The 13,742-nt window shown below is 33.1% G+C and overlaps 1 protein-coding gene across 2 annotated transcripts in view; it reads right to left on the bottom strand.

Annotated features, from left to right (window-relative positions):
• The window catches only part of LOC106462802 (E3 UFM1-protein ligase 1-like), a 125,410-nt gene that overhangs the window by 97,838 nt on the left and 13,830 nt on the right, over positions 1–13,742 (bottom strand). For both annotated transcript variants that reach the window (XM_013922763.2, XM_022390151.1), the window contains exon 3: positions 2,694–2,820. In XM_013922763.2, the coding sequence (XP_013778217.1) occupies positions 2,694–2,820 (127 nt within the window). The remainder of the gene's footprint in view (positions 1–2,693; positions 2,821–13,742) is intronic.

Genomic DNA, 13,742 nt, shown 5'->3' with positions numbered 1-13,742 from the left:
CTTAACTGTTCATATACTAGCAGTGTGTTTCTCATGGGTTCTAGAATAGTTGATAAGACCCTCACACCACAATTGGTCTAGAGAAATCTATAGCCAGTGGTTGTCAACATTTTAAGCATAACAAAATGTGACCTGATTTCACTGGAAATGATTCACTTATGTAAAAGTACATATGATGTTTTGTGAAAAAAATCTGTATGTCATGAAGAAAAATGGATATTATTTTGGATTCAGCGTACAGGAATTACTTTAGAACATGTAAAAATTTCCAGACGATAAAACCATCGCAGGCTTGTGTTATTTATTCTCAGGAATACAATGGTTAAGAATAGTTTAGGTGTTAAGTTCTCACAGTCCCTTGCTACATGTTTTAAGTAAATTAACTCTTAGATTTGGATTATTTGGTTAGTTGGGCAAATAAATGGCAGATGGCTTTTAATTACAATAAATGCAAGGTAATGCATGTGAAATATCATAATTTGAATTACAAATATAATTCTGATGGGAATAACCCTAAGAGTAATGGAAGAAAAAGATCTTGGTGTTCTGGTTGATTAGTCTCTTAAGTCATCCAAGCAACGTACTGTTACTAGTGAAAGGGTAAACAGGATTTTAGGTTGTATCTAGAGAAATACTGGATATGAGTCTAAAGAGGTTAATGGGTCATTGGTTGGACTCCATGTGGGGTACTGTGTTCAGTCTTTGTTTTCTTCCCCAAGAAAGAACATTATATCATTGAAAAGGGTTCAGAGAAAGGCTACCAGGATAGTACCTGGTACAAAAATGTCATAAAAGGATTGGTTAATATCTCTGAAAATGCTTTATCTTGAAAAAAGATGAGTTAAGAGTTGATCTGGTTGGGGTGTTTAAGATTGTAAAAGGGAATTGATAGCATTGATGCATCATATTTTTGTATATTTAATGGTGAGAAGTGTAAAGCTAGGAGACACAAATACAAAGACTGACAGGGTAGAAGCCATCTTCAGCTAAGACAACTATTTTTTTTAACAGGGTGGTCAACCTTTGGAATGAGTTGCCTTCAGATGTGGTAGATGCAGTTAATTTAAGGCAGTTTAAAGGAAGGCTTGATAAATATTTTAATGGTAAGGAATGGCTTTTAGTGTTTTACTTTTATTTTAGAGTTTAGTATAGTGGACGGAATGGTCCAGATGGACTAATAGGTCTCTTGTTGTCTTTAAATTGTAAGAGTAACAAGACACTGGGTTATATATACATACTTAAGAATAAACTTGCATAAACATATCATCAAGTTCTCTAGTGCCATCTCAGCCTTGAATGTAATAACTATATGAATCATCTCAGAAAAGTTTAAAAACCAATTTCCAGTGCTTGAACCAAAATCTTTAAATCAATTTTTCAATTTCTACCATTCTCTAATATCTAGCTCCCATTTCAATTCAATCTCACTAATCAATTTAACATTGTTTTTCAGACAATTACACGACAAGTGCTTGCCACATGTTATGCTAAAGCCAATTCATTTACTTTAAATCTAAATATTATGTTCCTTAATTCTAAATCTCAGGATTCTACATGTTTGTCCATATAAACTAAATTACAGATACAAAGAATTTTATAAACACCACATTTTTAAATTTGTTTAAATTTCACACCCATGAGACAATTATTTAACTTATATTGCAGAGAAAAACTTACAGTACAATCTATATAACGTTACCTGTTCTTGTTGGCATATCTTGAACATATGGCAAACAAGCCATCATGCCATCAACTTTACAATTTTCTTGAAACCTCATACACAGTGACATTATTAATTTATAGCTATGCTTATTATACAACATATCAATAACCTCAGGATCATAGCCCCTGTCCCTTGCTACATGTTTTAAGAAAATTAACTCTTATCTAATAAATTAATCATAAGTACAGACTTTCATTGCTTTAAAAATGAATGACAAAAACTGGATAATTTTCTTGGGCAAATTTTATTGTGCAATAGGTTTACATTGTCTGTGCATTTTTAACCTTTAACCTGTGCATAAGTGACATGTGATTTAGTTATCTTTATGAAGTATTTTGAAAGTGGGCTCTGAATACATAAGAATTCCCCTGGTTTCAATATGCAGATAATTATTTCTGTTTGAACAAACAGAAATGATTTTCAAGACTTTTTCCAGAAGATTAACATGCTTCACAGTACTATTAAGTTTAAACTGTGCTTTGTTAACATTAGCCATTTATTTCACATAACTTTCAACTATTTTCCCAACTGTAATGCATTCAGATATGCTATATTTTTCTCTCTCAGAATGCTGTAAAAACATAGTAACTTTGTATATATAGTATATAGTTATTCTTCAGTATTTCTTTTAGTATTTGACTATTCTGTCTTTTTTGTATTGCATAATAAAAACTGTATTAAAATGGAGTAGAAATGCCCCTTCTTGCTATATTGTTGATAGGTTAATCATACATATGTGAACAAAAGACAACTTACAAATGATGCAAGGAGCTTGTTACTTGACATATTTAAGTGCAATTTACACCCAGATTGCTTTTATCAATGGGGAGAAACTTGTATCTAAATTTGTAATACCATTGTGTTTTAACTATTTTTTCATGGTTTACTTCATTAAATGTGTAATATTTTCTAGCAGAAATACCTTCAAACAAAACATTTGATAATAGAAATTAAATATTACACTGCATACCTGTTAATTAATTGACCAAGAACAAGTTTTATTCCTTGCTCTGCTTTGGCAAGTTCACTAGCTTTAGCTTCAATGTGACTGAAGTCCACAGAAAGCAACTGTGCAAGTTCAACCAAGTAGATCCTTCCTTTAGAAAAACAGTTGAGGATTAAATCATATTTAATGACTCTATGAAAATACAATGACTTCTGCTATCAGCTCTTTATCTGAATTATGTGTTGAATATAAAATACCTCTTTGCAGGTACTAAGATTCCTTTTGTAATACAGTTACAGCTGACAAATAAACTTGAATAATTAATATAAATAATTAGCTATGAGCATCAATTCTTTTGATTGATGTTACATAAAAGAACTGGTTAACTGAAATTATGATTAATGTCAAAAATAATTGACTAATCACAATTAGTGTTTAAAATTATTACTATTTTTGATCATTCCAAATATCCAAGTAATAAAAAAAATTATATTATTTATCATTACTATTTTAGATTAATTTACATTTGTTCAGTTTTGAGTTAGCATGGCTTTCTGATCAATGGGATTGCCTTATGAGTGAAGTTTTAGGTTTGATTACTGTTGCTACCAAACATGCTTGCCTTTTCAACATCTGGGTCATTATATTTGTTTCTGAATTATGAAAAGCTGCTAAAAGTACTTCCCACTCTCTGTAATCTTGAACTGCTGACCAGAAGGAATGCAGTTGCATGCACCATCCACTACTGACCCTTATAGATGAAAGGCTGAACATGTTTGGTGGCACTGGGTATTGATTCCATATTTCTTAATTCAAGAAACCACAAACCTAACCACCAGGCTATGCTAGTCAAGGATTTATACTGAATTTTTATTATATGCCAAAAACAAAAAAACATAAACAGTATATCATTACTAAGGGAGAGTAGGCAATGAAAGGAAGGGCTTGAGATGGGGAGTCAATTCGTCCCCTTAGCCTCAAACTTTAAAATATGGATAAAAAAGATATACTAAGAAAAGTCTTATTTAGATTGCTAAATACCTATTTTCCATGTAAACTACTTTAAAACAATGATAATTTTTTTTGTTATCCACTCTACAACCATTATAATATAACACAGAATATATCACAGCTTTGTTTCAACTTTCAACATTGAGTCCTTTTTTTTTTGGTTCAAAAATCCTACCTACCTGTGTAAATAATAATACTGACATTAATGATTTCTTGTTTTTTCATACTGCTATACTTATAGCTCAGCTACTTCTGATATGTTTTCAGTAAATAATCTTTTATGTTATTTTTATAAAAGTGGTTAACTATTATTTAAAAGAAAAAGCTTGGTGTTTTCTTGTCCAACATACATATGCTCTCCTAGAGAAATTAAACAAATTATAACCAGGAATTTCTCTCCAAAAATTAAAAAGTATTCAACATCATCCAAAATACTGATCAAAATGATAAATAGTGCTCAAAAAAACATCAAGACTAATATATTTCAGTTGTATATAGTTTGATAATATTATGTATAATAAACAAAATAGCAATAAATAATGTTTCAATCTATTATGAGATGTAACTATAGAAGTTTTTGATCCAGCATTTAAATATCTAGCTCTACATTGATTTTATTAAATTTAGAATTTAGTTACTTTTATAATAATAAATAATTAATATACATGAAAAATGGTACTTATGTTTCACCTTATTTTTTTCTGTCAGTTACTGATGATATTTAAGCCTCCTTGTCTTATAACTATGGTACTTGTACAATAAATAATTTATATCTACTTAATTCTTACAGCACAGCTCGGTCCCTGGGACCGATCTCGTAACCATTTTGTGCTTGTTATAGTTTTCATGCTACAACATTTAAATTAGTAAGCGTATGTTCACAAAATTTAGCAGATTATCAGTAAACATGACAATGCTTTCACATGCAAAATGTCAGATTAAATTATAAGGTTTTTTTAAGTAATGTTTTTCTCATGACTTTTTCTTTTAGCATTTTGCCAATAGAACATGCAAAGTAATTTTGGTTTTAAGAATAAAAATACTTTTATGTGTCAGAAAATTTTCTAATTTCACATACATAATGTTTATAACGTCTAGATAATTATCAAACATTTTTTAAGATATTTTCACTATCGAATCTCTGTACAGGTTCGGTAGATTTGACCGATCTCATAACCACCATAAAAAAATTAGAAAATAAAAATAAATTGTGCTTTTTTGGTTCTAGAATGACTACAAATTACAACTTGAAAACACAAATGTTTAGCCTAAATAGCTTAAACGTCATAACATTATATATTGACATATATTTTTATTTTTTTTTTTATTATATTGACCTTTCAGACATGCCTGGCTGACATCCAAGAAGTTTCGATGATGCGGTCCATGTGCTCTCATGTTACTGTATCCAATAACATAAAACTGACAGTTAGTTTTTACAAAGTGATCTGTCTTGGCTATGTTTTAGTAGACTAGTATTTTGTAAAATACAGTCACATTTCAGTTATAATACATTATATATGTATATACATTATTACTATTTATAAACAAGTTCTTAAACTATTTTTTCTTAAAACATAGAACAGTAAATAAATAAGTATAGCAAACAATTATATCTTGTAGTTACAACCTTTGTACTCGTTTGCTGCTTGCCATAGGTTGCTAAGCCTTATAAAATTTCACACATGGAGGATGTGAAACAAAATACTTTTTTTAGGTTTTATATATACATTTGAAATAACAAAAAAATCATAAATTACTATATCGATACCACAGAATTCCACTATAACTTACCAAGCTTAGTAACTAAGCTGTATTTGGATCTAAAAAAATATGAAATTTTTAGCAGACTAAAGACTCAACTTATAAACTTGAAGTTTTGTATCGAAAGAACAAATTGTTGACATAATACTTGAAAATGGCTGAAGGGGACATTCTGAACTTTCAACTGGTTATTCACATGTCATAGACAGAAGTAATTGTGTATGAGGAAGTGTTCTTAAAAATGGAAAGAGGTGGGTGGGGCAACTGTGTTTTATTCAGTACATGAGTAATATCTCAGCAAATAGAAAAGATAGGAGGTTCTTATTTTATATTCTAGCTTGTCAACATCTGTAATTTGAGTTCCTTAGTCGTAAGACACTACAGACTTTGTATTTGGATATCACAAAAACCAAATCTGAACCAGTGCTGCATTCAAATAACCACGACACACAAAAACGGATGTTTAGGTGTGATTTTTTAATATTCTTTTAGATTAAGAAATTATATAATGTATAACACTAATATTTGAATTATAACATACAATATGATACAAAACTTATTGACATAAATTCATAAAATAGGGGTTCAATAAAATTTTGAATGTGAGTCAACAAACATGATGATATGGCCTTTGACCAGTGACTCATGTGGAGAGAGTTAAATAATGTACCTAAGAACACAGAATAATAATATGTACAAAACAAACAATATCTTATGATTATTATAATTTAACTGGCTTTCTAACTGAAGACAGAATCAACAATACTCTGTAAGGGAAACAATGTAGTATTAATTGTACATCATTTGATAGATAAAAATTTTGCCTTTCTATTGATTATAAAAAAGTTGATAGAAATAGTCTGAGAGAATTATAGGCAATTTGTCAAAGAGGATGTGACAGGTGGGTGTAGTAAGTGTAATTTTCTAGTTTATGACCCTGTAAATAAAGAAGATTGAACATTTTAAATAAAATTAATCACATAAGACATGAACATTTTTTGCTTGCACAATAATTTATTTGTAAAGTTTAAAGATACAAGTTAAAAAAACTTTAAAAACTGTACATGTTTCGGTGGAAATAGTTAAACCACGAAGTTTCTAATAACCTATTTAATGAGGTACCATTTACAATAACGATTTCCTAAAGTTTACTTCCATGGCTCCTAGGCTTAAATCTCTATTTATATTCAATTTGTTTTTAACAATTTCTAAGGATTCTCTTATGTTTAGTTCATCTTTTTTCCATTACATGTTTAGATTATTTTCACATTATCCCAGTCCCTAACATATGTAAAATTTCCCATGTTCCACCAAAGCCAATTCACATATTCTTGATTAATCCATTGCATTTTGATGTTCTTCTATTATAAATTTTAAGTTTCTACTTGTCTGTCCAATATAACTTAGACAACAAGTCTATGAAATTTTATATATATATATATATACCACATTTAACCCTTAATTTAATTTTATCTTTAAAACCATTAATTATATAACTTAATTTTAATTGAGAAGTAAATGTTACTTGGCAATTCATATTTTGCCTAAACACGTTATCTATGTTTATTGACCATGGTGAAACATAGGGCAAACATATTCTTTCTTTACCTCCCTTTTTTGTTATCTGCAATTTAGTACATCTAGAAATTTGAAGTTTGTTACAATATTTACTATACATCCGCATATGAGATCGTGTCACCCATGGAAACAAAAAATGTCCTCATTTTCATCTTTTGTTTATAGGGCTATTAATGTTTCTTCATATGATAAGGATTTGATGTTAGAAGTAATGTACTTAAAACAGGTAGTGATTGATAGAGAGTATCAAATAGACAGGATGTATAGTAAATATTTAACAAACATCAAATTTCCTCTCCCACTTCAGCTAAAATCCCACAATGATAAGGTAGAGGGGCCAGTGAGGGCATTATCCATACAGAAGGTGTGTGCATAGATTGTGGGTGTGCAAGCTAGTAGGATGATATGATAAGAGTAGGCCCAATAAAGAAAAATTCAAGGTTTGAAAACAGAGAAATGGACCAAGTGCCCTTTGACAGGAAATGTAAGACCCCATTGTGGAATTTTCTAAGTGAAGCCTGTTGATTTTCCCCTGAATAAGTCCAGAAAATGAGACATTGCCCTTGGAACAGCAAGAAGTTCTAAAACATTGTGATGGGAAGCCTTGTCATTCATCCATAGGCCCTGGAATTCCTGACCATTGAGATATGCACCCCATGGATGAGGTGGTGGCAGATGAACACCTATCGTAGTATTAATCCAATCTAACCACCATTCCTGATAGAAAATGTTGATTCTGAATAAGTAGACTGGGGAATCCAGTGAATCACTCTTCATGATCCATTGGTTGCATAGAAACTACTGAAGGAATTTCATGTTTTCTCATACCAAAAAAAATGAGGGATTCTAGTGTTGAAGTGAGAATAAGTTTCTTAGCTCTGATAATGATGCCTGCCTTGGCTACTTCTGAAAGTAAAATCTGGGTGTGATGTTCTGCCAACTGATGAGATAGTGCCAACAGTAACCAGTTGTCCATGTAATGGCATGTGCACAGGCCTAGAAAATGGAAATCATTATAAAAAGCTCATATGAGTTGGCAGAACACATATGATGCTAATGCTAGTTTGAAGGACAGAGCTGTGAACTTCAGCATCTGCCCTTGTGCACAAAACACAGACAGTGGTGGGATGACTCCTCTTTGAAAACATGCAGGTAGGTGTTGGCAATATGGAACTTGGGTCATCCACAGCCTGGTACAAAATGCCAATACAGAGTGAGGAATGACTCCATTGTGAACCTTAAAGAACCGAGGAATTGATGTAGATGAGAAAGATCAATGAACAGATGCCAATCTCCTGTCTTTTTGGGCACAACAAACAGATGAGAATAAACCCCTGGAAGAATTGGAAGACTCTCTCCACTGCCCTCTTGACCAACAAATCTCTGATACCCTTGGAATGAAGTTACAAAATACGAGGATCTGTGGGAGGTGGAAAGACTACAGGTTTGGTAAGTAATAATGAAGATGTGAACTGAATGACTAATCCTGACCCAAGAACTTGTAGTACTTACGAATCCATGGTAAAGTTTGCTATACATCCAGAAATTCTGAGAGCCAAGCTCCCAAAGGCAGATGGTAGCACTGTTGCTGCTGACAGCACTCCAACAAAGCAGAGGAACCTCATAGATGTGGATGGAATCTATTCTGGGTACCAATGGACCAAGGAGCTGATGTTGAGGGTTGAGAAATTCGAATAGGGGCTGGAATATGACCCCTTGTAAGAGCCAAGGAAAGTCAAGAAGCCAACGACGACAGGGATTAATGCAACTGAGCAACATCAACTCTTGATTCCAAAGACTCTGGAATGCCTGCAAAAATCAAGGGTCAGAGAAAGAGGGTCTCAGATAACTCACAGAGGGTGGCATCTGGTAGACAAACACCCTCCAACAATGCATCTCTATCCCACAAATCCTGACAACATACCAGCTAAGTGACATTGGAAATTACATAAACTGACAATTGAACCAAGGTGGATGCTAACTATGATCCCAACTTGTCATCAAATTGATGTGGTGATCACCTAGAGGCTTCCAACAAAAGTTAGAGGGATGACATCTTAGCACTGTAAAAACGGAATCTAAATTCTCTCCAGAATGTCCAGGACTGCCACAAGTGCAGCCTCAGAGCCCACTGAATCAAATATATGTCTCCATTACACTATGAATAAGGTCACAGACAGCCTCCTCCCAACTGTTGGGTGATGCTAGATATCAGAGATAGGATAGAAGAGACCTGATTTGTCTCTGTGCTGGAAACAATAAACCAGGAATTCATGGCATATATTGGCTTGCAAAATGGTTTGTTTTTTTTACGAAAAACAACTAGGTAACACGAAGAATGCTCAAAATATCACCAGTTAGTGAACGCTTTGTCAAGGAATAGTGATAATATTATCAGAATGAGTATATACAGTACCAGAATAGAGGGCTCACTGATGGAGAGTGTCATGAGACAAATATTTCCAAGGACAATTAACCCTCTCTCCCTGGGTATCCTTTACTGTGCATAACACAAACTACTTTTTGTTTATGTTATACCAATTAGTATAGCATAAAATCTTCACTAATAATCCATATTTTAACAGTATAAGTTTTAATTCTTAATATTATAAGGTAATATTTGAAAAAATCCTGAATTTCTCCTAGTGTGACACATTTTCTCTAGGTATCTTCTCATCTCTATTTTATCCCCCCAAAGAAACTATGAAATTAAATGTAAGTCATTCACTATAAAATCGCCATTGCTCAGACAAACCATAATTTTATAGCCTTTAATTTTGTTTGGTTACAGAGCTATCAAATCAGACCCCTCCTCCCACATCATATTTTTCAGGATTTGTTAATAGTTTTCTCTTATGTTTAATTATATATTACCTATAATAAATAGAAAGCCAAGGTTTTTATTTATCAAATGATGTATTGTATAATATCGTGTTCTGAACAGCTAATTGTCAATTTTACTCAGAATACAAGATTCATTCCCTTGGGAAAACTAGTGACCAGCATGGATGAACTTGTAACAGCTCTTGTTGCATAGTTAGAAAAGCCAGAAAGATTTTGACAATTAGGAGAAATTGTCTATTGTTTGCATGTTATTAGTCTATGTCAGGGATCACCAAACTTTTTTCACAGCGGGCCAGATAACTGAGAGAATGACGAGCGTGGGCCACATAACCATTTTGTTCAATACAATACAGTGAATATGCAAAAAATAAAAACAACAAACATGTTTATTTACCAAAAAGTTATCAAAGAAGGCGACGTCAGCAATAATATAGTTATATCACACCCAGGGCTCACATATCCGGATCTCACAAACTAAGCAGCAAAAAAGGTTGGTGAGATTAGTGAAACTGGCATTTAGCTTTTGAGATATCATCAATATTTGCTTTGGAATTGCTGCATCCAACCAAGAGAATTGCTTTCAAATGTTCATCAGTCAACCTCCTTCGATGTGCTGACTTCACATACTTCATTTATGAAAATGTTTGGTCACAGACATAAGTTGTTCCAAACACTGATGCCATACCAGAGGCAAATTTCTTCAACTTTGAAAACTCATCATCAGGTAAGCAGTGATAAAATTCAACAAGTTTTCCTTTTCTGTGCTTCTCTTTCAACAAGTCATTTGCTTGCAAATCAATGAGCTCCAGCTGTAGTACGACTAGCACGCCATCAAGGTTACAATCAAACAGATTCTGGAACAGAAGAATGTCACTCTCAATTTTGTCGAGATCTGAAAATCTCTCAAAAAAATGCTTATTTAAGTCACTAATAATCTTCTTCAGACACTAGAGATTGACATCTGCGATTCCAGCGTGTCTTTAAAACACTGAAAATGAGAGAAGTTTCCTCCTTCCAGTTGTGCTTCAAACAATGATAGCTTTCTCCAAAATCCTTAGATGATTCTGTAGAGATCACAGATAAAGTTATCCTTTCCCTGAAGTTTCTAGTTCAATTCATTCATGTGGGATGTGATGTCAACCAAAAATGACAACTTTGACAGCCAGGTAGGATCTGACAGAAGTGGATCAGCTCTATCCTTTTTGGTGAGAAAAATATCTATTTCTCTTCGGAGCTTATAAAAACGAAACAGGACTTTACTGCAGCTGAGTCACCTCACTGCTGTGTGATAAAGCAAGTCACAGAATTCAGAATCAATTTCTTCAAGAAAAGCCTGGAACTGGTGGTGATTAAGTGCATGACCCTGAATGAAGTTCACCTCAGAAACGACTGGTTTCAGTATGCAAGAAATATCTAAGTCTTTCCCACAGAGTGCTTGCTGATGTATAATGCAGTGTATAAACAGAGCGCCCGGGAGTTGAAGATCTTCCAACTTAGTTCGTATCTGCCCCACCAGACCCTTCCTCACTCCAGCCATGTTTTTTCCTCCATCAATTGTAACACATCGAAGCTGATTCCACTGGAGGTTATAGCCTTGCAAAGTTTTCTGCACTTCCATGAAAATGTCTTCTCCAGTTGTTGTTCTGTGCATACTGCAAACGGATGCCAACTCTTCTGTGATCTGAAAGTCCAAATTAACACCACAAATGAACACAAGAAGTTGTGACGTACTCGAGAAATCAGTAGACTCATCCAGCGCCAGAGAATACCAAAAGAAGTTCCTAGCTTTCTCGCGTATCTGTAACACTATGTTCTCTCCAAGTTCTTCTGTTCTCCGCACAACTGAACTTGCTGAAATCGGCTTTCTCAGGACACAAGTCATTTGCGGCTTCCATCATACACTCTTTGATGAAGTTGCCGTCAGTAAACAGTTTTCCTCGCTCTGTCATCTTATGCACTATTTTGTAACTTGTACAAGTGACAGATTCATTTTCAGCAAACATTCTCATGAAGAGATTCCTTTGAGATTCCAAAGTACATTTCATGAACTCAAATTTCTCAGAACGCAACTTTCCAGAAAACTTCGAATATGTTCACAGATGTTTTGTTTCATAGTACTCTTTCAAAACAGCAACACTTTCGTTGCATATCATGCAACTAGCTTTCTGTTTGTTTGTTTCCACAAAGAAGTACTTTTCTCCCCATTCTTCATTTAAAAGGCAACACTCAGCACCTAATTTTCTTTTCTTAGTAGCCATAACGATGGGTGAAGAAAACAGGATCTGAAAATGAAAAACAATTGTTTATTTTTTTTTGGTAGACTATTCAATGTGTGTTTAAGAAAAATAATAATTTTTCAAAATTTTTTTGACATGTATATAAACATGACAAACTAAATGTAAATATTTCATGACATTAAATTACGTTATTACGTAAATGGTTTAAAAGTTTTTTCCCGATAAGTTATTTGATTAAGAAATTTGCCAATGTATTTAAATTTATTATGTAAGTTAATTAGAAGAGCTTCATAAATATAAAAAAAATAAGATCATATTTAATAAAAATATTAAGAATCTTAATAGGCAAAGATTGTATTATGAATTAATTAAGATCATATTTAATAAAAATATTAAGAATCTTAATAGGCAAAGATTGTATTAAGAATTTGATACTAATTTAATTATAATCTTCGTTAATTTAATTAAGTCGTTTTTTAAGGATATAGCGATTAGAATATAGGGCTTAAATAAATATCAAAGTTTGAAAATATTAGATGCTTCCTCTTGTGAGCTCTTTCAACACTGAAATATGCAAAATATATGACATAATTCACTGAAGTCAGTCCCTTTTATATACGACACTCTTCAAACCGGTTTAAATACGGCAATGCAAGTTAAAACACGATCGCTGCAGCAGGCTCGTAATTGCTTTTCTTGGAAACTTCATTGCAGGTACTTAAACAAAATGCGCTCTGATATCCAAAGTCGCCTGTTCGGGTTTAATATTGAACCAGTGTTCCAGATTTAATAATAAATATGTAAAAACATATGTTCGACACACAAATGTAGAAGCACACGCAATACACGCACACGTCTTCTCTATCACAAAGTTGAGTAACCACGCGCACACTCGTCACACTACTTGTATCAACTGCCTGTAAGCATTGTATCATCTTACAACAATGCACGCATAGGTGACTGCAGAAATGAACTCTCATTGCAGGTAATTACACAAAAAGCGCTCCGATATCCAAAGTCGCCGAAATTTTTATTTTACTGATTTTCCTAAAACTTGTATTACTGTCGGATGAAAAAATCAGATTGGACAAATTTGGACATTTTTTCTTAGACTTATTTTAATTTTTTCTGCATAGTAATTTTATCTACAATCTATTATATTTCGATATAAATGATTATATTTTAGCTCATTTGTAGCACAGTGCAGCGGTGGGCTGGATGAACTGACCTTGCAGGCCGGATCTGGCACACGAGCCATAGTTTGGTGACCCGTGTCTCAATAGATGGAAAAAAATTAAGTAAAAATACTTGGGAGTTCAGTTGTCTCTCAATAGATGGAGAAAAATACTTGGAAGTTCAGTTATCTCTCAATAGATGGAGAAAAAATAGTTGGAAGTTCATTTATCTCTCAATACAGGGGTCACCAACCTTTTTTCACAGCGGCCAGATAACTGAGAGAATGACGAGCACGGGCCGCATAACCATTTTATTCAATACAATACGGTGAATACACAAAAAATAAACACAACAAACACGTTTATTTTCCAAAAAGTTATCAAAGAAGGCGACATTAGCAATAAGATAGTTATATCACACCGGTGCACACATATCCAAATCTCACAAACTAAGCAGCAAAAAA

The sequence above is a fragment of the Limulus polyphemus genome, unplaced genomic scaffold (assembly GCF_000517525.1).
Source record: "Limulus polyphemus unplaced genomic scaffold, Limulus_polyphemus-2.1.2 Scaffold1255, whole genome shotgun sequence".
NCBI classification, from domain to species: domain Eukaryota; kingdom Metazoa; phylum Arthropoda; class Merostomata; order Xiphosura; family Limulidae; genus Limulus; species Limulus polyphemus.
Note: the sequence above shows the minus strand (reverse complement) of the source record. Positions and strands in the feature narration are given on the sequence as shown.